General features: G+C 35.7%; 2 protein-coding genes across 2 annotated transcripts; one reads left to right on the top strand and one right to left on the bottom strand.

Moving 5' to 3' along the window:
• Positions 1-16,127: 16,127 nt before the first annotated feature.
• LOC131425188 (protein Notchless) lies at positions 16,128-18,020 on the top strand. Its single transcript, XM_058586849.1, has 4 exons — positions 16,128-16,371; positions 16,428-17,226; positions 17,278-17,755; positions 17,814-18,020. The coding sequence occupies exons 1-4, from the start codon at positions 16,222-16,224 to the stop codon at positions 17,824-17,826; spliced, it is 1,440 nt and encodes a 479-aa protein (XP_058442832.1). The 5' UTR covers positions 16,128-16,221; the 3' UTR covers positions 17,827-18,020.
• Positions 18,021-21,761: 3,741 nt separating this feature from the next.
• On the bottom strand, positions 21,762-22,626 carry LOC131425187 (MICOS complex subunit MIC19). The gene is made up of 3 exons (XM_058586848.1): positions 22,440-22,626; positions 22,085-22,323; positions 21,762-22,033 (listed from the first exon to the last, which is right to left on the bottom strand). The coding sequence occupies exons 1-3, from the start codon at positions 22,558-22,560 to the stop codon at positions 21,812-21,814; spliced, it is 582 nt and encodes a 193-aa protein (XP_058442831.1). The 5' UTR covers positions 22,561-22,626; the 3' UTR covers positions 21,762-21,811.
• Between the last annotated feature and the right edge of the window lie 2,928 nt (positions 22,627-25,554).

The raw sequence follows: 25,554 nt of genomic DNA, 5'->3' as shown, positions 1-25,554 counted from the left end.
CTATAATCAGAGTGGCGACTGCTGTTCGTTTGGAATGACAGCTACCAGTTCCAAACGAGCAAACGACCTGTCAATTCAATGTAAAGCCAATGGAATGTTTTTAATTGTTGCCAGCATTACGGATGAGATGTGGTCACTCTGGTTATAGGCACTCTAGCATTACCCATCTATATAAATTAACTATTATATCTATATTTATATTGAAACGATGTTGAGAGAATATTATTCTTTTTATTACATTTTATTATTTTAGGATAAAAAAAACAAAGAGCGAAATTGGCAAGGTTTGGTTTTTTCGGATCAATGTTTTTTTAAACAGAAACCAGTGTAATGTTGATTTCTTGAGTACTACAATGTATAGCCAAAGATAAATAATGAAGACATGTACGTGCTTATATTATTGCGTGCTAATATTTTTGAAATATGTGGTTCGTTCCCGGTACTTTCTGAAATGACCGCACTCACCGCTTGGTGGAGCGCGAGATTAATTGCATTGTTATCATTTCAACCAAAGTGTGCCATAAAATCTCAATATATACAAATGAGCTACCGAATCGAAAGGGTTCTCACGGTTTGACATTTGCATTATGAATGTATGATGGGAACTCAGCAGTGCAACCAATTTATCACCATTGGTGCCAGTTTCACGGAGGACCGTAGATGTGCGCCAAAAAAAGATCGTGACTGTCATGTCTGGAAATTCGTTTGTGGTATAGCGATCGAGTACCCTTTTTTTTGATACTTTACTGTTATTCCCAGGCATTTGAAAAATTGTATTGAACCAAGTTTTATGCTCCATTCTAAATAAATATTAGTTTTCGCACAATGAATTAAGATCAACATTATTACCTCAGAGTAAACACTTTTTCTTCAACTTCTACTATGATTTTTCAAATGAATTAGCCAGTTTTTAGAAAAAAAAAACGTTGAATAGGTGAAATAAATAAAAATTGTCCTACCGATTTGATAGCTCTTTCTAAAAGTACCATCTCTAAACAATCAGTGCCTCTACATTTTATTGCAACGTCATTGTGCCAATTATTCCAGTACAGAGTCAACAAGCAAAATCAACATTTCCAATCTGTAGGCCATCCCGAATGCGAAAAAATAATTTTTTATCTGGAGCGAAATATTTAAATAAAATAATTGAAAACCTAATCAAAATAAATTAATGTTTTAATTAATTAAATGTTTCAACACCGATAATTTTGGCAATTTGTTCCCAAAATTACGGTGAAAGCAAAATACCGAGAATTTCAATTTATTCGCGTTTCGCCTTCGGCTCATCAGTACTTAAAGCAGTTCAAATTGAACAACCATCTCGTGCCTAGCAGTTCAACTTAAACCGCTAAGCAGACGCAATCCATTCTAAGTACAGTTTACATTCAATCCCAAACCAAATACGACATTTCCACGTATTTGGATATCCCGGTCATACACCTTACAGAAATGCGCGTTCGCATTCACCTCGACCTAAGTCCACCGCGCAGGTAGCTAGCTTGCTTGCCCTGCATAAAGCGGAGGTCGATAACCAAATCTATGACATCACAGCTGGGCCACAGCTGTGAACGTTTTTACCAGTCCTTCTCCATTAGCATGACATTCTCTCCCTCTCTAGGGTTTTTTCCGATTTCTCCCGCTCCAGGTACGTCCGGTAGGAAACGATAAGTTATGGTAAGAATAATTGTACGGCTAGAGATAAGTAGAAATGAAAATACACATTCATCATTGAAAAACCAGTCAACCACTCTGGTTCTTAATCCGAAAGCACTACATGGCGAACCGTTGACATGTGTCACGGGCCAAAGTTATCAGTCAAAAAAAAAACAGTTCAAATAATTGTGCGAAAACAAGTGACACTTCGAAAAAGCATATACAGAAAAGCAGATAGATCCAGCAGCAGACGGAGGTGTCGAGATTGATAAGGGTGTAATAAGAAAAATGGGAAAGTCCAGCTCGAAGCACGTAACGCAAAGTGGGGACGCACAGGTAAACATCCTGAATGAGCTAGAAACTCACACAGAGTTTCATGAAGCGAATGAGCTAAAAATTACAATCATACTAATACTAGTGGCAGTGAATCTGTCAATAAAAATTTACATGGTAGTCAAAAGACACGCCCGAGACCAGGCGTTAAAAGCTGCAAGGTCAATCGCGCAGCTACCAGTTTAAAGTGTGGAACAGTGGTCCTACGGGACGAGAACAATAAAACATTACCCAGTAGGGAACAGTGGTCCTACGGGACGAAAACAATAAAACATTACCCAGTAGGGAACAGTGGTCCTTCGGGACAAAAGAAAAAAAAAACTTTCTACCCATAAGGGAACAGTGGTCCTACGGGACAAAATACAAAAAAAAATCTTACCCAATGAGGGAACAGTGGTCCTACGGGACGAAAACAATAAAGAAAAATTTTCCAGCCTTCAGAGCATCTTTCCAACTATTAAAGAAGGTAGGAAGTAACGGGCGATGTCAACCAGGTGAGACAAGTGCTTAAAATAGATATGAAAATAAGTTAGATTTAAGTGCTATGGCAAGCAGTTATTCAGATGCTTAAAACCATTTGTTAGTAGCACACAAAAAAAAAATTTTAAAATGCATTTACGCGTACTTTAGTGCGTTTTAAATTAGCTGGGTGATGAATTACTATGAAATATTAAAAAGTCTTTATACCTACTGCAAAAAGGCAGTAAACACAGAATTGTTAGAGTCAAAAAGAAAGAAGTGCGCTGAGGCGTTTACAGGGTTTGAGCTGTTTTTGATAGAAAAGGAAGACGAAATACCGAGCGAAGAATTTCATATACTTGTAAAAAACTCCCGGTCGTGGAATTACGAAGTAAATAAAATAATTAACCAAAAATTAAGTAGTCTAGGATAGAATCAAACAAAGAGAAGACAATGACCGACGCAATATTTGACGTGAAGCAGGCGACTGCCATCGTACCCATGTACGATGGCTCTGCAGACTCATTATCATCGTTTACAGACGCCGTAAGTTTACTGGCTGAACTGACACCAGCAAACCAACTAGCAACGGCCTTAAAATTCGTTAAAACTTGACTAACCGGTAAAGCCCGGCTAGGACTAGGAAACTGCGATACGCTACAAGCGTTAGCAGACGACGTCGAAAGACGCTGTAAAGTAAGTGAGTCCCCGGACTCCAAAGTAGCTAAATTGAATCAGGTGAAAAGCACTAAAACCAGTGAATTATGCGAAGAAATTGAAAACCTTACATTACGGCTAAAATGTACCTATCTAGCTCAGGGAGTCCCTGAGCAGACGGCTAATTCGTTAGCAACCAAAAGCGGACTGAACTCTTATTAAAGGAGTAACGTCCCAAGAAATAAAAATCATACTAAAAGCGGGCAATTTTGCTGACATTAATGCAGCAACCCAAAAGGTAAGAGAGAACACTACAGAAACGAGCAACGCTGCTCAAATTTTTACCACACGACACACTAGTCGCGGGCGTGGAAGACCAAATACGTCTGGTGGACAATACTCACATCGCAATGGGCACCCCGGACATTACAATAACTATAATAATAGCAGAACTAATTCCAGAGGACACCAAAACTACCGCAACACATACCGAAACAATTTTAATTCAAACAGACAAAACTGGCATAATTACAATAACAGAGGTTACAGTCGCGGAACTTATAATAATCGAAACCCTCGAATGCTCCTCGTACAACCAGAACAACCGAATAATCAACATGCAGCCCCGAATGCACAACCTAACGGTAATATTACTGTTATTCCGAATAATTCTAACAATGCTCAAACACCACCACAAAATTTTTTAGGAAGATTTATTCAATGAACATCTGTGCATCAAATTTTGTAAAAATTTATGTACAAATGGCTAATTCATTGTGCAACTTTTTATTAGATTCCGGAGCGGACATTTCCGTCATAAAAATCAACAAAGTAAATAATAACCACCCACTAGACGCTAATAATAAAATAAAAATTACTGGCATAACAAACATTTCAACCGAAACTTTGGCAACAACCACAACAGAATTAAATTTTGACAATGGACTTGTTACCAACCACACTTTCCACATAGTAGATAACAACTTTCCAATCCTAACTGATGGCATTTTAGGAAGAGATTTCCTCTCTTCTCATAAGTGCATCATTGATTACGAATGTTGGATGCTAAATTTCAAAATTTATAATAATATTATTTCATTACCAATTGAAGATACAATTTACCAAAAATATATTATACCACCAAGGTGCGAAGTAATAAGACAACTTCACAATCTCAAAATTAACAAAGATATGATAATAGTTTCACAGGAATTGACCCCTGGTGTGTTCTGTGGAAGTACTATCATATCACTAGAAAACACTTTTATTAAAATTTTGAACACCACAGACTCAACCGTTAATTTAAGCACCAATAATCTCAACCTAAAACTAGAACCTTTAGAAAATTATACACACTTGAAAACAAATTTAGGCGATAACAACAAAGAGCAACGTACAAATGAAATTTTGAAAAGCATAGAAAAGTCGGATGTACCATTCTACGCAGCAAACGATTTTAAAAAACTTATAAGCAATTACAACGACATTTTCTGTCTACAAAATGAGCCACTTACTACCAACAATTTTTATACCCAGGATATAGAGCTGACTGATAACGTACCAGTCTATATCCCTAACTATAAAATGATTCATTCGCAGAAAAACGAAATCGATGGGCAGGTATATGAAATGCTAAACGAAAAGAATATCGAACCTTCCATATCTTCTTATAATAATCCCATCCTACTAGTACCAAAGAAAGGTGAGGATAACTCAAAAAAATGGCGTTTAGTTGTTGACTTCAGACAGCTAAACAAAAAACTTCTTGCAGATAAATTTCCACTACCAAGAATTGATACTATTCTAGATCAACTTAGCAGAGCAAAATTTTTTAGCACACTGGATCTGATGTCCGGATTTCATCAGATACCACTAAGCGAAAATGCAAGAAAATACACTGCATTCTCGACCCAGACAGTTCATTTTCAATTTACAAGATTGCCATTTGGACTAAATGTCAGCCCGAATAGCTTTCAAAGGATGATGACAATCGCTATGGCTGGTCTGACACCAGAAATGGCTTTCGTCTACATTGATGATATCATTGTAACAGGATGCTCAATTAAACATCATTTATCGAATTTAATAAAGGTATTTGAACGACTTAGAAAATATAACTTAAAATTGAATGCAAGTAAATGCAAATTTTTTAGAAGTGAAGTAATATACTTGGGACATAAAATAACCGATAAAGGCATTTTGCCAGACGATTCAAAATTTGAAGCAATAAAAAATTACCCAGTACCAACAAATAGTGACAAAGTGCGACGATTCGTAGCATTTTGCAACTACTATCGTAAATTTGTTCCGAATTTTTCGATCATAGCTCATCCATTACACCAGTTACTGAAAAAGAACCATCAATTCATTTGGTCACCACAATGCCAAAACGCATTTTATACTCTAAAACAATATTTATTGTCTCCAATTATATTGCAATTCCCAGACTTCACGAAAACTTTTATTCTAACCACTGATGCTTCAGACATTGGTTGTGGAGCAGTTTTATCTCAAAACATAGATGGAGATGAACTTCCAATTGCATTCGCGAGTAAAAGTTTTACCCCAGGCGACAAAAATAAAGCCGTAATTCTAAAGGAGTTAACAGCTATTCATTGGGCTATTAACTACTTCAAATCATACTTGTACGGTACAAAATTTATTGTAAAAACGGATCATAGACCACTAGTATACCTTTTCGGCATGAAAGACCCAACGTCGAAGCTGACTAGAATGCGACTAGATCTAAGTGAATTCGATTTTGAAATACAGTATATTAAGGGTAAGGATAACGTGGGAGCGGACGCGTTGTCACGTGTTGTCGTTACCTCTGATGAACTTAAACAAAAGTCAATTCTAATGGTGAATACGCGATCAATGACACGAAGTCAAAAATCCAAACCGATTGGGAAAAATGAGGAGTGTGAAACCAAGCCTGATCAACTTGCGATGTACACCACCGAAAACCAATCAGAAACAAAAAAATTAGCCAAAATCAGCACAATAATCGAAAAAAATTGCATAACATTTTCAATTTATATTAAAGCAAAGGAAATAATAAACAATAAACTATAGAAAGGCATACTGAAGTATGAATTTAAAATAAATAATGAAAGTCAAATTAGCTTTGCTCTTTCAGACATTGAAGAAGATATGAAAAAACTTCAAATAAATAAAATTGCGCTGTCTCAAGAAGACGAAATATTTAAACTAATTCCCATGGAAGTACTCAAACAAGTGAGTAATAAAACATTAAAAGCCATGCAAATTATAATTTTCAAACCAGCAATTTTCATTAGTGATCTTTGCAAGGTAAATGAAATATTGAAAAGGCACCATGAAACACCAACAGGTGGACATATAGGACAGCATAGACTATACCTCAAACTAAGAGAAATTTATGTCTGGAGAAAAATGAAACAGACAATTTCACAATTCATCAAGGCCTGTGAATTGTGCAAATTGAATAAGATAACTAAAAATACTAAAGAGAACACACTAATTACAGCTACACCATCAAAACCGTTTGAAATAGTGGCAATCGATACAATCGGACCACTACCAAAGACAAACAAAAATAACCGGTACGCATTAACAATGCAATGCGAACTAACGAAATACGTAGTTTATGCACCAATACCTACTAAAGAAGCTAACATAATAGCAAAAATTTTGGTGGAAAATTTTATACTAATATATGGTAAATTTTTAGAATTAAAAACAGATCAAGGTACAGTGTACAAAAACGAAGTATTAGATCAAATCTGTAAATATTTAAACATCAAACAAACTTTCTCAACAGCCTATCATCCGCAGACAATTGGCTCATTGGAGAGGAATCACAGATGTCTAAACGAATATCTGCGATCCTTTGTCAACCAGCACCAATCTGACTGGGATGAATGGTTACAATTTTATGCTTTTACTTATAATTCTACACCACATACAGATCATGGCTATACACCGTATGAACTAGTGTTTGGTGTAAAACCGAAACTCCCACAGGAGATATACAGCAAAAACAAAATAGATCCAATTTATAATTTTGAGCAGTACAGTAAAGAAATGAGATATAAAATGCAATTATCCCACGAAACAGCAAAGCAAAGATTACTAGCAAAAAAGGAATTTAGACAGGATATCCTCAACAAAAATATAAATCCATTATCAATAAACAAAAATGACACAGTATACCTCAAAAATGAAAACAGGCGTAAGTTAGATTCTTTCTATTCTGGACCTTATAGAGTTAAAAATATTTTGGAGCCAAATTGTGAAATAGAACATACAATCTCAAAACAATCATATTTAGTACATAAAAATAGACTAATTAAACAATAAACATTGTATACTTAGGCAGTAACTAATCATCATTATAACAAAATGACGTACTTGGAGGAAAGTTTTAGATGAATTCCACTTCGTTACATTCATCTCCCGAAGGGTGAAGGTGTAATATAACAAATTATCCCATCCTAGCATGATCCATTCTAAGTACAGTTTACATTCAATCCCAAACCAAATACGACATTTCCACGTATTTGGATATCCCGGTCATACACCTTACAGAAATGCGCGTTCGCATTTACCTCGACCTAAGTCCACCGCGCTGCATAAAGCGGAGGTCGATAACCAAATCTATGACATCACAGCTGGGCCACAGCTGTGAACGTTTTTACCAGTCCTTCTCCATTAGCATGACATTCTCTCCCTCTCCAGGGTTTTTTTCCGATTTCTCCCGCTCCAGGTACGTCCGGTAGGAAACGATAAGTTATGGTAAGAATAATTGTACGGCTAGAGATAAGTAGAAATGAAAATACACATTCATTATTGAAAAACCAGTCAACCACTCTGGTTCTTAATCCGAAAGCACTACACACTATTTATGCAACCCTTAAATAATATAACACAGGTGTTATTTTATTTCTGACGTCTCAGGCGTAAACGAATGACGGCTTATTACTGACCGTCGCAAAACGTCAACATTTAGGGGTTTTGTTTGTTTGTGCAAAAAGCACATATTTTGTTTCTATTTCTTCGCGTTTCGCCTTCGGCTCATCAGTGCTTAAGGGGCGGGTAGGGTCTAACACTTTTGAAAAATCATTTATTATTTTCTTATAGTAAAACATTTGAGAGTTTTCTGTGAAATTTTCAAGCCTATTGGAACGAAATTCTGGAAGTTATGGACCTTTATTTATGGCTATCTCATTCTACGAAGAAGCAAGACCTCGTCGCACAGGCCCAAGATTTTTACTTCGATTGACTTGAAAACTTGACAAAATATTCTTGAAATGTTTCGTTATAATAAATTATAAATAAACATATGATTTTTTGAAAATATTAGACCCTATGGGTTCCCTTGAGTAATAAATTCGGTCCATTGATTTTATAGACGAAAATCTTTGAACGCGTTTTTCTCGAAAGCAGGTTTGGAAACTCCGTGTTCATCGTCATTCAAAAACTACTGCACCAATTTTTTTCAAATTTTGCACACACTTCTCAAGCAACCAGACGTTTCACAATCACTTAAAAAGTTCACTTTCTTGCTGCTTAAAAGTACACGCGGAACTTTAGAGAACTTGAAAGTACATATCAAGTTCCGCGTGAACTTTCTAGCTGCTTAAGAAAACACGTGGCAATTTTTGACAGTTCGAAGTACAGAACAAGTTCCGCGTGAACTTATTCGCTGCATAGAAGCTGAACAATGTATTCTAGAAGCAGCTTAGAAGTTCGTTCCGCTGCGTCGCGCGAACTTTCAAGTGTGGATTATTACTTAAAAAATGGGCTGCTTAGAAGGCTATTGATTAACTTTGAGAGCTGCTTAAGCCAAATCAGTCCCTTTTATCCGAACTTTTGGTTAGTTGGATTTCTAAATATAAAAAACTAGACGATAACGTTTTCCTTTTCGTTGTTTGTTACTTTGGGGAGGTGTAAGAGCTACATGGTGAATTTTTTCGTGAAAAATCGTAGTTTTCAAATTGAACAACCACCAAAAATTAAAAAAAATCAAACAGAAACGTTGGGGTTCAGAAAAATTTCTACTCTAATTATGCTGCGTTCATTTGTTCCCTTCTGATTAATCTGCGCTGAGATACAGTGGACACCGCAAATCACGATTTTTAAGAAGCGTTCTCAGAAATACCTCTTCACCGACTTATTTCTCACAATTTTTCCACGAAAAAATTACAAAATGTTGTTCGAGAGATGCTTTTTATCATGCAAAACACTTCAATTTATTTTGTTGAACGATAATTCTGGACAAAAATGATGATATTTTTTCGTCCTAATCCTTTCTATCAGAGATGCCATTTACAAAGATTTATCTGTATTATACAGATTTTTACATTCACATACAGACTTAATACAGAGTACAGATTTTATACAGATTTCGCAAAAAGTAAGAAAGAAAAAATCAAGCTTTTCCGTCTGAGCTATCTATTAGTATTTGATTGACGTTGCATATTGGACGTTGGAACTCCACAACATTTTCAAACTAGATAAAGTATGGAATTACAATTCAATTGTTTTTGTTGGAATAATGATTACATTTCGTCGTTCAATATTTCTGTGAGCGCGACAATCACTTACGAAGAGGGGACGGGTATAGCGTGATTTGTAAGTCGATGCCTTGCACGCTGCCCACCGGGGTTCGATTCTCAACCCCGCACATAGAGTCAGAAAGTTTTTCTGGCCCGACACTAAGGTTAAAACCTCTATAATTGAAACAAAAAAATCTTCGTAATTTGAAGAATAAATGCTCATTGAATTTACCATTCTATAACTATAACCTATTGAAATCATAATCATTTTATTGTAGAAATTTCATATATGAATACACCATTTTAATAGTGAGAAATACAGATTTTCAATAGAAAAATCTGGCATCTCTGCTTGCTATGCTTGGTTCTTACCTGGAAAGAGAGGTTTGGTAGAAAAAAAAACTTTAACCATTGGCACATTGTCGCAAAGTTGATTTACCGGTAGTTAGTTTTTTTCGGATCAACATTTTTTAAACAGAAACCAGTGTAATGTTGATTTCTCGAATACTAGAATGTATAGCGATCGAGTACTATTTATTTTGGATACTTTATTTGTTATTTCCAGGCATTTGAAAAATGGTATCAAGTTTAATAGTATGTTCACATTAGCGCTGATATCAAGTGATATACGGATATACTTGATATCCGATGATATCATGTGCGATATCACTTGATATCCCATACAATTTTATGTCAACGCGTATCACCATTTTGGCATGATATCCGGGATATCATGTACGATATCATGTCGAGTTGTCAAAAATCGCTACTAGCAACACGGATAATGGCATTGAACGTACTCATTTATAAACGTCACTTTGAGAGTGACAGTAAACAATCATTATAATTTTTAATTTTTCAACGAAAAATGGGGTTCGGAAACCATTAATTGCAAGACTTCAATTATTGATTGAATTGTAGGAGAGAAAAGCAATATTATTGATCTTATTCCTAATGGGAACATTCAATATGACAACTTGATTGTCAAACGATATCATTTCGATCATATGTGAACACTTCGACATGATATGCATATCATCTCGGTATATCAAGTGATATCAGCGCTAATGTGAACATGGTATAATGCTCTATTCTGAATAACCGGTAGATTTGGCACAATGAACTAAGATCAACCACCTTAGAGTAAAAACTTTTTCTTCAACTTCTACTATGATTTTTCAAATGAATTTGCCCGTTTTCATAAGAAATCGTTGAAAAGGTGGAGTAATTAGAAATTGTCCTACCGATTTGACAGCTCGGTAGGATAATTTCTAATTACTCCACCTTTTCAACGATTTCTTATGAAAACGGGCAAATTCATTTCAAAAATCATAGTAGAAGTTGAAGAAAAAGTTTTTACTCTGAGGTGGTAATGTTGAACTTAGTTCATTGTGCGAAATCTACCGGTTATTCAGAATAGAGCATTAAACTTGGTTTGATAGCATTTTTCAAATGTCTGGAAATAATAAATAAAGTATCCAAAATAAATAGTACTGATTGCTATACATTCTAGTACTCGAAAAATCAACATTACACTGGTTTCTGTTTAAAAAAATGTTGATCCGAAAAAATCTAACCTTACCCAATTTCACACATTTCTGAAGATTTTCCATGTTTAATCGTAGTTTACACTAAAAGAAGTAGTAGTAATCACTTTGAAATCGATTTTCTTCTACTCCGAGTGTACTTTTATTGCTGATATCTATTTGTACTCTTCAATAAACGATAAAAATGTTGCAAATGACTACTGCCGATATGAAAATTTCCGAAAGAATCCTCCTTTTCTTGGTTCCATTTTTCCTTGGCAGGTGTCGCTACCGGTAAATCAGCTTTGTGACAATGTGCCAATTGAACACGACGCAGTTGAACCAAAGCACCGTTGCCAGGTATACCGATTTCTCGATATTTATACAGATATTTGACCTCTATACTATGCAATACAGATATGCACTCCCAAAATACCGATAATTCACGGATCGTACAGATAAATACCGATATTCGGTTTTAGCTTGGCTAGACATGAGAAAAGGTTGCTGTGGGACCTTTTTTTGCTCGCCAAAATGAGCTTTGGTGACATTTTGCTGGTACTTATGTTACGGGATTCTGATACCGATATGGTACAGAAAGATTTTTGCGCCAAATACAGATTTTTGGAAAAATTACCTGGCAACGCTGAACCAAAGATTATTTCGATCTAAACTTTTTATTCCATTCCTATCACTCAAAATAATAATCATATTATAGTTACGTGAAAAGTTAAGTGAATATTTTCTACCCTACTTTTCACGTAGGTTTTAATGGACTGGCATTTAAAAGCTGTTTAATGCATAATCCAGTAAAAGTTACGTGTTTCATAGGTAAAATGTAATGTACTGTTCATATCACATTTACCTATCAGTTCATATCAAATTTGGATACCAGAGAATTACTATTTTATATATTGGTTGAAGTCATAAGGGAGATTTCAGATTTTTATAAAAATCTATGAAATGAAAAATGCCATGAAATATAAAACATTTATTTTAGAAAATTATCATATAATTCTTATAAAGCAACTAATAACGTCGTGGTATCTCAAATCGACAAGCCTCCAGAAATCGTTTTTGTTGTCACTGCCATCCAACCGAAGCCGAAGTCGAGATCCAAGAACTGACACAACACTATATCGATGCAGGTTGAAGTCGCATTACATGGTTCCAGTGTCTCTAGCTTCATACCGACGGCCTGTTTGAAGCATTCGGCAGGAGCGGGCAATCTTCCGGACTCACGCAGGCACTCCAGTCCAGTTGAACACATGGAAACTTTCAAACTGAAATAGTCCGGTCGATGGAGTAAAAAATTATAATTAAATAACTTTTCTCGCAAATATTTACACTACTTACACTTCGAGGGTCACTGCTCGCAATTTTCAAATCGATTTTTTCACACTGGAAATTCACGTAGATTGTTTGACGTTTGGTCAATTCACGTAACCCTTATGTGATGACTCTATACATTTTAGGGGATGTTCGTATAACATTCATTTTCGTCACGTAAAATATTCAATTTGACATTTGAAACCATTTTACGTGAATTTTCGAGTGAATCGAACGTGAATTTTTATTTGAGTGATAAGTTTCCTGCTTTGATCATCATTTTTAGTTCGAGGCAAAGGCTTTAGTTTCTTGGATCGGTGCTACCCAAACCCGAGTTAAAGCACCTTTTTGAAAAACTCGGAGGTGGTGAATGAGTGAAGACTGCAGGGATGCCAGGTTCACAGATTAATCTTTGTTGGTCAGATTTTTAACTTTCTGTACAAATTTTAAAAATGACATAGATTTTTGAAAATGATCACAGATTTTCACAAATGATCAAAGATTTTCACAAAGATTTTTGAAATAGATCACAGTTTAGCACCAAAACGTACAGAGCGGTTGGTAATAGTGAGACTGTTTTTTTTGCTCGCCAAAATGATTCCGATCAGCAATTATGGTACGGGAAACGTTCACAAATTTTCACAGACAGGTTTTTGACTTGATCAAATTTTTGAAAAAAATGACCTGGCATCCCTGGAAGACTATAGTCTGCAGAGATGCCAGATCTTCAGATTTGTTTGTAAATTTGCAGATTTCGCACATAGTGGCGCAGACAGACATTTTTTGTAGTCTTTTGCAGACTTTTGAAAATCGGGTTATTCGCAGACTTTCGTCAAAATTTACAGACTTTGGAATTCACACGACCTTTTCTTTTTTTGCTCGCCAAGTCAGTTTGACGTATACTCAGGCAAAAAATATATGGAATTTCATAGTGATTTCGTATGATTTCAAGCCTCAAGAATATCGTAAACGAATCATAAGACCGCCTTATGAAATCCCGAAAACAGGAATTCCCATAAAACGACGAAATTTTTAGGAACATTGTGCGAAATTTCTATGACAAACATAACTTCTCTCGTATATTGTGAAGTTCATAAGTTGTTCGTATGAAAGCTATAGGGTAACAGAGGTATTTTGGCCACTTCATATATTTTGGCCCACCTAACAAACTATATGGATTCAATCGATCTTAGGTAACCCATGTTGCATCAGTTTGAAGCTAATCACATTAAAGTACCTATTGCGGAAGGATTTTTCAAAGATATTAAATCATTTGGTGGATATTTTTACAAAGTGGGCCGAAATAAAATCGATCCTAAAGCGGGCCAAAATAGCTCTGTTACCTTGATAGTGATAGATGAGATGTATATTGCAGAGGTATATTTTTCATATTTATCTTATGAAATTATGATTTTGGTGATTTTTGATGCATCGTAAGATTTGCCTTATGATTTTCACTACTCAATTTGCTTGAGTGTATCATACTTTATAGAGAAATTGCTGCTAGCAAGACATACTATAATTTTTATCGCACGGAGAAAAATCTATGGTACTATCAACCATATTGAAGGTTACTTCAATCAAATTCCTACATTGAAATTTGCACAACCATGTTTTTGATTTACTTTGACTGACTATGAACTTCGAAATAAACTGGAGTACAAGGTTGTTTTTAGCTCCAATTTTAACGTATTTTCAACAAATATTCGTTTGGAACAACTATAATTATGATTGTTCCAGTTTGACAGCTGAAAACTCTTAGGTAAATTCAACCATACTTCACAAGTTATTTCAAACAAAGTTTGGATTACACATACCGTGATTTATTTTTAAAATGAGCAACAAAATAGTGAATGCAATCATTACTTCTTGTTGATTCAAAGAAAAAGTTTGTTCGAACGAAATGAGAAGTTTTGAGTTAGAACGCTATATTTTTGTTGAGGGAAATTAAATGAATTTTATTTTTTCGTTTGTATTTTCCTCATAAGTACATTGCTTCAAGTTTTGTAGTTACATAGTCGTAAATAAGTAGTCCTACTTACTACTACTGGTCTAGCTGTAGTGTTTATTTCATACGATTGCAAGTGTTCGTTACATTTGTTTATTTTATATTTCTCGCAGAGCAGCAAAAGCGCATTATCGTTATTGAAAAATATTTCTGTTATTTTGAAAATATCAATGGTATCACTGCATATTGTACTATAAAACGACCCTCTTTTATATAGTATTCCACATTTATGAAATTTAGTCAACAAATTATGTATTTTTCATTAACATTAACTGAATTAAAGTTATTATATTTCTCTTGTTCAGACCAGAATTGATTAAAATATATTTGACTTTCATCGTATGTAATTTTCGAGGTTGAGAAATTATTTCTGATACAATCATATGCAAATTTAAAACCGGATTTTATGGCTATGGTTGAGCGCATATCTATACGATTATTATTAATTCTACAATACGCTTTGAATTCTTTATGCTTCGATTCAAACCTCATTGACCAATGTGTGTACCATACACTGTCATGTTGCGATGTTTCGGTTTGAGAGTATTGTGGAATAGTTTTACATATTGATTATGATGAAATGTTATAAGTGATTTTAGCTCTTTGACCAACGGTAATAGATTTTCTCTCAAAAGTAAGATGTGAACTATTTTTACCAAAGCACATGCAAGCTACCATACAGCATCTGTTTCGGTCCTATAGGACCTATAATCAACGGAAGAAATATTATTAATGTCTTCGACTCGTTGGCAGTACATTTGATTCTTTTCATTTTAATATGGTGCTCTTGAATATCCTGTGTAATGTTACTTGAATGCACATTTGCACAGTTCAGGTCACACTTTTTACAATATAAAATCACTTCAAAAACAATGGAAACTGGGATGAAACGAAAACTAAACACAGCCGAGAAGAAGCGAGCTAACGATGAAAGCAACCGAAGCAAACTGAAAAACTATTTTGTTTTGACTTAATCGTCAGGTTGGTATTTACCTAACCAAAATTTCAGGTTATTGCTACTCAACATATATGTTGATTCAAAGTGATATTTTAGATTGAACTGAATTGAAATGTGTATCATCCAACAAGCTCAATTTTGATTGGTACAACTTTGAATATGATTTAAAATAACCATTTCTTTTTTATGTAATCAAACATTTTAAATCTTACAACAATAATATTAAATGATTGGAAACTGATTGAATTAATAATTTGGATTAATATAAATCATTGGTTTGAAACAGACAATTTTCAATTTTGATTCAATAAATATTTGACTTTGAATTTCAACAATACAATTAGTTGTTTCAAACTAGGCCAATTCCTCTCTGTGGCGGATATACAGACTTTTGCAACCCTGTCTGAAGATATTTAAAATTATACCTGGCATCAGAGTTGCCATTTTAAAATTTGTGCTGCACATTTATGATCATAATCTGTAAAAATCATTTTGCAAATCTGTCATTTTTATGAAATAATCACAAAATTCTGTAGAAATCAGTGAATTTTAATTAAATCTGTGTTCTGTGACACAGAATCTGTGTGGCAAAATAGGCAAAAAAATATGTGGTTCTACATAAAAATCTGTGAATATGGTAACTTTGCCTGGCATCTCTGATTGTCTGTCACATTAATAACAAACGTGACAAACCAAGAGGAATAAAAGTGGCCGTTTTCTTGAACCTCGTTTTAAGTGATTAGTTGAATAATTTCTACAATGAATGATGTCGGAGAGGGTGTTTTAACACACACAGTTCAAGCACGATTTGTGTCCGACACCGGTGAAACAGCAGGACCGCCTTTAGATCTACCAATCAATGTTACCAAGCAACAACTGAAACTCATACTAAATTCTCTTCTCAAAAATGTATGGTGTGAGCATGTATCGAATACTATATTTTTAAAGCTTTTTATATATATTAGGAAGAACAAACACCGTTTCTATTCTTCATCAATGACGACGAGATTCGTGATACAATACAGCAAACACTTATTACAAAACAGTTGGATACGGAAGATGTGCTGGAGATCATTTATCAACCACAAGCAGTTTTCCACGTGCGACCTGTTACACGGTGTACTAGTTCTTTGCCAGGTCATGCTGAAGCAATCATTTCATTGTCATTCAGTCCCAACAGTTTGCATTTAGCCAGCGGATCAGGTGATACTACAGTTCGGCTTTGGGATCTAACGACAGAAACACCTCGCTTCACATGTACGGGACACAAACATTGGGTTCTTTGCGTAGCCTGGTCACCAGACTCTCTTAAAATTGCTTCTGCAGACAGAGTCGGTGAAATAAGAGTGTGGTGCCCTGAAAGTGGAAAGCTGCTTGGAAAACCATTGACAGGACATAAAAAGTCTGTTAGTTGTCTCAGTTGGGAACCATATCACAAAAATACCGAATGTCGTAATATAGCCAGTTCAAGCCATGATAATGACGTTCGAATATGGGATACGGTCTTAGGCACATGCATACATGTTATATCTGGTCACTCAGCTCCCGTTACTACAGTTCGATGGGGTGGTGCTGGTATACTTTACACTTCATCGAGAGATCGTACTATCAAAATGTGGAGAGCTGAGGATGGTGCTTTATGTAGAACGTTCATGGGACATGCTCATTGGGTAAACAATCTTGCTCTTAGTACTGACTACATCCTTCGAACCGGCCCATTTCACCCAATCAAAGACAAAAATAAATGTTATTCAATCTCTGATAGTAAGTATTCTGAATATTAACGAAACTTATCATAAACATTTTATTTAACAGAAAAAGAACTGCAGCGATTAGCTTTAGAGCGGTATGAAAGTGTATGTCCCGATTACATCGAGTCGTTTGTATCGTGTTCCGACGATTTTACGCTGTATCTATGGAAATCCAATCAAAAACAGTTCATCACGAGAATGACTGGCCATCAAAATGTAGTAAACGATGTCAAGTATTCACCGGATATAAAACTTTTCGCTTCTGCCTCTTTCGATAAATCTATCAGAATTTGGCGTGCCAGTGATGGAGCGTTCATTCGCGCACTACGGGGACATGTGCAAGCTGTCTACACACTTGCATGGTCTGCAGATTCACGGCTATTAACCAGTGGTAGCAAGGACTCTACGTTGAAAGTGTGGAGTGTGAAGGAGTATAAGTTAGCTCAGGAATTGCCAGGGCATGCCGATGAAGTGTACGGAGTCGATTGGGCGCCAGATGGCTCCCGGGTAGCCTCTGGGGGTAAAGATAAACAGCTTAAATTGTGAGTAACAATTCATTGTTTTTTTATTGTTTATTGAATTTGTTTCATTTTTTACCAGGTGGTCACACTAATCTGCGACAATATTGTTTACTGGATCAAATGCTATGAATGTTAGTGGTTTAACATTCATAGGATGTTCATAACGAACCATAGAGTACGAAAAATTTACTTATTCCGTGTTTCTGGGCAATTTAATGTTGAATTAAAACTCTGTAAATTGAATTTACATTTTTATTTCCAAAGAAAATGTTTTTTTTTTCATTTTATGTAATAAAATGACTATTACCACTGAAAAATGTCCTTTCATGTGACAGTTTACGATGAAATTCTGAATTTTTTGTTTTTTATTCTGTAAGTAGTCACAGCGGCAGCAAGGAACTCAGTCAGTTCAGTTCCCTTGATAAGATTTATTTCCATGTGCTTCTATTTAAATTTTAATGCACGAAATTTAATTTCATTCAATACGCGCGCATTTCTTCAAATTTCCATTCTGCATTCCGTTCGAGTTGGGTATGAACTCGAATATCATTCGTTCTAGTTGATCAATTTTCGAACATTACTCGATTGATTTGAGTACGTGTTACTTCTGTTCGGTTTAGAATCGTTCTAATTTGTTTATACAAGTGTGACGGTTTCGTTTATTAGGAAATGAATAATATAAATAATATAGAACGTGCAAGTAGTGTTGAGAGCTTTGATGGTTAGTGTTTGAAATTTCCAATGTTCCCGAATGAGAGTCGATCGAATCATACGAGTCGAACGGAATAAAGAATGCAAAATTCGATCTCGAACGAAATTGTAGATTAGTTCGTATCACAAATCCGTCGGATCGCAGATTCGGGGTGTATAACAGAGATAACATATATCGGTGTATTGAATAGTAACTTTTCTCGGCAGACGGCTGCCCAGATCAACCAATATAACTAATTAATAATTTTAATAAATAATTGAAATAATAACGCGAAAATATTAAACAATCAAGTTGCGCGTGAATTTTGTTGACCTTTGTGTGATGATTTAAAATGACACTTGTGGAGTGCGCAGTAGTATATACGGCCTATAGTAACATCAATTATTACTTCTATCTCTACCGTTGATCGATCGTTAGCAGTGAGCTGAAACAGTGGACTTAATGCCGTTTTTGCGTTCTCTTTCACATACACTTCACTCACACACCATACCTCATTCATTAAGCCGCACACGAAAACAACACAATCTCAATAGTGGTTTATTGCTCAATCTATATTATTTTATTCTATTCCACAAAATTCCATCTCATTCCACAGTATCTCATCGTACACAAACCACCAATAAAGGTCAAAGATGAACATGATTCGCCGTTCATCTGTTCTGTCATCGTATGAAACCTAGTTGGGGTAAGTTTACTTCACTTGGTTTTCAGTTCATACTAGTAATAAAGGCTGGTAGTATGAAAATTAAGCATAAAGCAGAGCTCGGTTAAACCCTAATGGCCTCTCCAACCACGTTGTATTTATTTTGAATTGTAACGCAAATTGATTATATCCGATGATGTTTGCAATACCATTGATATCTAAATCTGTCGATATTTACTATAACATATGGGCTGAAAAGTCCCGGGCCTAACACATAGATGGCGCTAGTTTTATTGCAGTCACATTTTTTTCAGTTAAGGTAGCGCTTCGCCGTGGTCAAGTCGAAGCGAGACAACTCACTGCTTCCTCTTGCTTTGTCGCCGAAATTTCACTCTAAATTGCAAATTTCTCCAATACTAACCCGATTCACGAAAAATCAAAAACATACGATTGTAGGTAAATGATTTTACTATGCATTTGGCGAAAAATATTAGTTAGAAAGCTTTTCTTTCGCGAGATTTCGTGCGATTTTGCATGCGTTGACATTGTGTGCGTGCGAAAGAATAAGGAAAAACTCATTTATTTTTAAAACTCGCACGAAATCTTTCGATAAAAACGTTTATCAGGCACAGTTTATATACGAATCGATAGAAAAATTAATTATCTAGAATCGTATGTTCTTGGAATTCCCGTTTTCTTTACCGTTTTCAAACAATTTTGGGTAAAGTGCGTGAAACCCCGGGATAGACAGCGAACTCCCGTGACCACGGCGAAGCGCTACCTTAATGGTGACTCCGCTCCATCAGGAACAATAAAACATTGTTTGGCTGACTTTAAACGTTGTCGTGGTCTTCGGATTTCTGCTTTCTCTACGTATCTACTTCTTAGAACCTATGTATTTTAGTTTATTTTTTTAGTAAACTACAGAAAATTGAGAATTATTCGATTAGAACCATATAATTTTTGAACGCCAAATTAAATAAAAATATTTCTCCTTTCTTCTTTTGACGTGAATAGTCTCACTTTATTATGGAGGGTGATAAGTGTGATAAGTTGTTTTTCGTCTCTTGTATCTAATGTATAAACATTAATGTATAAACATAAACACGACAATGACGAACATCGCACGGAAAGCTAAAATTGGACGACTACGATAGACTGGGCATGTCATTAGGATTTCAGACTATAGTCCAGTGAAAAAGGTTCCTGAGTTTAATCCGGCTGGGATAAGAAGAAAACCGCAGCGAGCAAGGCGGATCGATCAAGTGGAGGGCGATCTACAAAGCATTCGTACTTCGAAGAGCTGGCGACGAGCAACCATGGACCGAGTTAGGTGGCGACGTATGCTTGATACAGCAAAGGCACCCCATAACTATAGCTGCTACGTAAAGACAAGGAAACACTGCTGCCTGGTTTTCAAAAAATCAGTATACGGTAGTGATGTCATCGACTAAAGGTAAATACGTTGCCTTGACTTCCTGTGTAAGTGACACTATTTGGTTGACTCGTTTGATGACCGATCTTCGTCAAGGCGTTCGACTGTTTCTCGTTTCAATTTATGAAGACAACCAAGAAACGATTGCATTAACTGAACAAGAAACGATTGCATTAACTGAACAAGAAGATACAAAGCGAATCAAAGACGTGAAGTGTCATTTCATTCCAAATGCAGTAACTGATAGAAAATTCAAATTATTATATATATCAGAAACAGCAAGCAGACATTCTTACAAAGTCATTATCCGTTTCAATGACTGTAATTATTATTAATAAATCAACTAGGCTTAAAAGAGAAACAAAAATAAAAACCGTTGTTTATACCTATTCTAGAGTGCCTATAACCTATTCAATAAAAGCAGTTGCAACGGTTGCCATCACTAACCAGATGATAAAGCAATTGTCAGTCGTTGGAAACAGTCTGCCGTTAAATAAACTTTACTCTTGACGTTCAATCCGCATTTTTCTAAACCTGTATGTGACTGCTAAAAATAAGTGTGATAATCCCGAGAACCTCCGAACACAGAAAATGTCGAAGTTCATCAAGAAGTTCCTAACTTGGTAAGCGATTTGTACTTGGGGAAAGCGAAGCACACATTTTTGTTACATCAAGCACCATGAATGCATTGGTATATTTAAAAGAGTACCTCCAAAAGCATATTCTTACTCTTCTGAAAGCTCATGACGGTCAGACGACCTACTGGGCGAATTTGACATCATGCCACTACACGAAGGACGTACTAGAGTGGTATAAGGCAAATGATGTCAATTTCGTGCCAAAAGATCTAAACCACTCAAACACTCCGGAACTCTACCCAATAGATAAATACTCATGCCATTAAGTTATGTATGGAAAACATACCGCACTGTTCTGCACTGTATGACTTTTCACACACCGGTAGGAGCACGCTGTCCTTTTGATGAGATTACAACATTTTACTTGAAATCATTCATTTTTCGTTTCATTGTTGTATTTTGTTGCTTGCCGAAAAATATCCTAAAACTGTTATGAATAAGACATATGCATAGTAAATGTAGTTTTAACAGGAGAAATATTTTTTATATTTATATTAGATTGAACAATTTCATTCCATTTATCGATTTCACAAACATTGCTGAAGGGAAAATAACTCTGGCCATTTTCGGAATTGTATATTTAACAACATAACAAAGAATTTCGTACTTCTCTACTCTTTTGTTTTAATGCATCTGTCAATGTATTAAACTACTTATTACCCACTTCGTTGGAAGCGTTTGCTTTCTCACGTAAAAGCTGAATTCGATTCAGGTTAACACAATCAGTAAAAGCCTTCACGTCTGCCGAACAGTTTAGAGTCTCTAACTGATTTTTTTGATAGCATTCAATAACTTTTGCTTTTAGTTCCTGGCACGGGGGTATTTGATGACTTGCTGACACATTTTCGAAACGTTTTTTCACATTTATAATCTGAAAAATTGTGTCATCGGACGTTCAAAATCTTAGTAAAAAACTACTTACCGCATCGTTATATTCTTTCTCCAATATTTGGTTCGACTTTTGTAAATTGGCTTCCAGATTTTGTAGGCGTTTCGCCCAGTAAATGTCGTTTGCTCTCAATTCTTGTTCCTTCTCCCGGCGAATCTGAAGAGAAGTTAATGAAGGCTCGCCGTATCCGGTTGAGAACTGTGGCGGATTAGGATACGAGCTTGGTACATTGTTACCGTCTACTCGGGCAGCACTTTGTTTTTGAAGACCACCTTGTAGAAAACAAAAATAAAGTTATTTACAAAATCGTCGCGATTTACTTATTGCATAATTCAAAAAAGACATTTGCGTGATCAAAACATATAGTTACCCTTTTACGGATAATTACCTTCTTTCGGAGGCATTCCAGTTTTGAGACGCTGTACCACACCATCCGAAATATCGATTACACCAACCGGTGAATCGTTGTCCACCGTGACAGTTCTAGGAGTGCTAGCTGAAGCTCCCATGATAAGGAGTATTTTCAATAATCTTCCCTATTACTTATCGCTCACATTCGAACTTAAGACATTCGACATCCGAACCACTGACACAATTCACTGCAACAATCAGTGTGGCCAGGTTGCCAGATTTTTTTCGCTTCGCCAGGCTCTGAAACTAACCACATCTTTTGCCAGGTTTTCCAAATTTTCCTAGATTTTGTCAGATCTCACCAGATCTTTACGGTTTTGGCCTCGATACGATAGGTGGTGAGACTTTTTTTTGCTCACTGAAAACGAAGCCCGCTCAAAATTTCCTTGTATATTGGCCTTCTAACGACAGTTCGACATGTATATGGTGCTGTTGTACAAACGATGATGTTTTCGAATCTGAAATAATTGGTCTGGCCGTTTATTCTACCCAGTAGTTGTTTAAACCTTTAATTTAGATTACGAAAATTGATGACATAAGCTCACTTAGCATCAATATCTAAATATAGTTTAGTATTGAAGAAAATAAAGGTTTACTTTTTATGCAAAAATTGAATGAAAGCAAAAGATTCAACCATTCCGTAGGTTTGTTTAAGGAAAAATACTATGTTAGTAACTATTTCCGCATTTAATACTCGATTCCTATATTACTCTATTGGCACATTGTCGCAAAGTTAATTAACCGGCAGCGACACCTGCCAATGAAAAATGGAACCAAGAAAAGGAGGACTCTTTCGGAAATTTTCATATCGGCAGTAGTGATTTGCAACAATTTTATCATTTATTCAAGAGTACAAATAGATAGCAGCAATAAAAGTACACTCGTAGTAGAAGAAAATCGATTTCAAAGTGATTACTACTACTTTTTTCAGTGTAAACTACGATTAAACATGGAACATCTTCAGAAATGGGTGAAATTGGGTAAGGTTATTTTTTTTCGGATCAACATTTTTAAACAGAAACCATAGTAATGTTGATTTCTCGAGTACTAGAATGTATAGCGATCGAGTACTATTAATTTTAGATACTTTATTTGTTATTTCCAGGCATTTGAAAAATGCTATCAAACCAAGTTTAGTGCTCTATTCTGAATAACCGGTAGATTTGGCACAATGAACTAAGATCAACATTACCACCTCAGAGAAAAAACTTTTTCTTCAACTTCTACTATGATTTTTCAAATGAATTTGCCCGTTTTCATAAGAAATCGTTGAAAAGGTGGAATAATTAGAAATTGTCCTATCGATTTGACAGCTCTTGCTGGAAGTATCATCTGTAAACAAGCAGCGCCTCTACATTTCAGTTTTGCGACAATATGCCAATTGGCACATTGTCGCAAAGCTGATTTACCGGTAGCGACACCTGCCAATGAAAAATGGAACCATGAAATTTTCACATCGGCAGTAGTAATTTGCACAATTTTTATCGTTTATTCAATAGTACAAATAGATATCAGCAATAAAAGTACACTCGGAGTAGAATAAAATCGATTTCAAAGTGATTACTACTTTTGTTTAGTGTAAACTATGATTAAACATGGAAAATCTTCAGAAATGTGTGAATTTGGTTAATATTAGGATTCGATATCCGGTACGAGAAAGAAAAACTTGAAGAACTTGACTAAGGTTTATTAAATTATATCTGGATCATACGGCTTACAAGTTTGGAATGAATATTTAATTTTCCTAACAACTAGGTCGTTGCTATTAGAAACTGTTGTTATCAATAGCGATCAGAATAGCCGATTGCTACTTCAATAACACCCCCTCTCAATCTGATATTCCAAGACGTTCCAGTTTTTGCAAGCGACATATCTCCATTGGTTTGGTAAAAAGATCAGCCAGCTGTTCCTCAGTCCTCACGTACTCAATTTTCACCTTTCCACTTGAAACATGTTATCGAACAAAATGATGCTTCACATCGATGTGCTTTGACCGTTTGGATTCGCAATTTTTGGCCATTCCAATACAACCCTTATTATCTTCGTAGATAGTAACTGGGTTACTGGAGCTCAGGTTTCAATCATCAAGGATTCCAGATAGCCAAACGGTTTCTGAAACGGCTGAGCTAAGAGCAATGAATTCAGCTTCACTAGACGATGTCGCAACTGTACTTTGTTTCTTGCTCGACCGGGTGACAAGATTGACGAATACGATTAATACGTATCCACTTACAGACTTGCGATCCTCTGTATCAGATGCATCAACATAACCTATTAATGGTTCTGCTGAATCATTTCTCTTGTATTCTAAGTATTTCGATCTTGTGCCCTTTATATAACGAACCACACGCCTTAGGCATTGTCAGTGTTGAGTTGTTGGATTTTGTTGAAAACGTCCTAGAAATCCAATCGGGTAGCATATATCCGGTCTATTAGACAGTATCAAGTACATCAAACACCCAAGAAGTTCACTGAAGTTGTTGGTTCTCCCTCTTTTGTAAGCTGTATTCCTTTTTCCATTGAACACTTTTATCTATATTCGCCGTCTGCGATAGCCGCATGTATCCTTGTTTAGTATTGTAATCTACATCAATACCCAAGAAATGGGCAACTGGTCCACAGTCTGACATCGCGACAATAGTCGTCAACTTTTGTTTTAGTTCCAGGATGTTTTTCAATTTCCTTCCGCATATCAACAGATCGTCCACATATAGGACTAAGTATATTTCATCTCCAGACTGTAGTCATGTGTAAAGACAATAATCATGTCTAGAACGTTTGAAACCCAAATTCAATAGTTTCTCATTTAGCTTTTCATTCCAGCATCTTGGTGACTGTTTCAATCCATAGAGTGATTACAGTAGTTTACATACAGTGTCGTGGTGCTTGAACTCCATCAGGTACCTCCATGTAAATTTGTTATTTAAGTTCACCGTACAGGAACGCTGTCTTCACATTGGTGAACACCTACAGCGAGAATAATCCTTATTGTGGCTAGCTTTGCCACTGGAGCAAATGTTTCTTCATAATCCAGACCGGCTTTTTGGAGGAACCCTTTTGCCACTAATCGCGCCTTATATCTCATCGTCTTC

This window comes from Malaya genurostris, chromosome 1, assembly GCF_030247185.1.
Source record: "Malaya genurostris strain Urasoe2022 chromosome 1, Malgen_1.1, whole genome shotgun sequence".
Classification (NCBI taxonomy): domain Eukaryota; kingdom Metazoa; phylum Arthropoda; class Insecta; order Diptera; family Culicidae; genus Malaya; species Malaya genurostris.
The sequence above is the reverse complement of the archived record's forward strand: the minus strand, read 5'-3'. Positions and strand labels throughout refer to the sequence as shown.

Coding starts and splice junctions, on each gene's coding strand:
- LOC131425188 (XM_058586849.1), top strand. CDS start 16,222: ATGAATGATGTCGGAGAGGGTGTTTTAACACACACAGTTCAAGCACGA. Junction 16,372..16,427: donor TAAATTCTCTTCTCAAAAAT/GTATGGTGTGAG, acceptor TATATATATTAG/GAAGAACAAACACCGTTTCT. Junction 17,227..17,277: donor ATGTTATTCAATCTCTGATA/GTAAGTATTCTG, acceptor TTTATTTAACAG/AAAAAGAACTGCAGCGATTA.
- LOC131425187 (XM_058586848.1), bottom strand. CDS start 22,560: ATGGGAGCTTCAGCTAGCACTCCTAGAACTGTCACGGTGGACAACGAT. Junction 22,324..22,439: donor TGGAATGCCTCCGAAAGAAG/GTAATTATCCGT, acceptor GTTTTCTACAAG/GTGGTCTTCAAAAACAAAGT. Junction 22,034..22,084: donor AGAAAGAATATAACGATGCG/GTAAGTAGTTTT, acceptor ACAATTTTTCAG/ATTATAAATGTGAAAAAACG.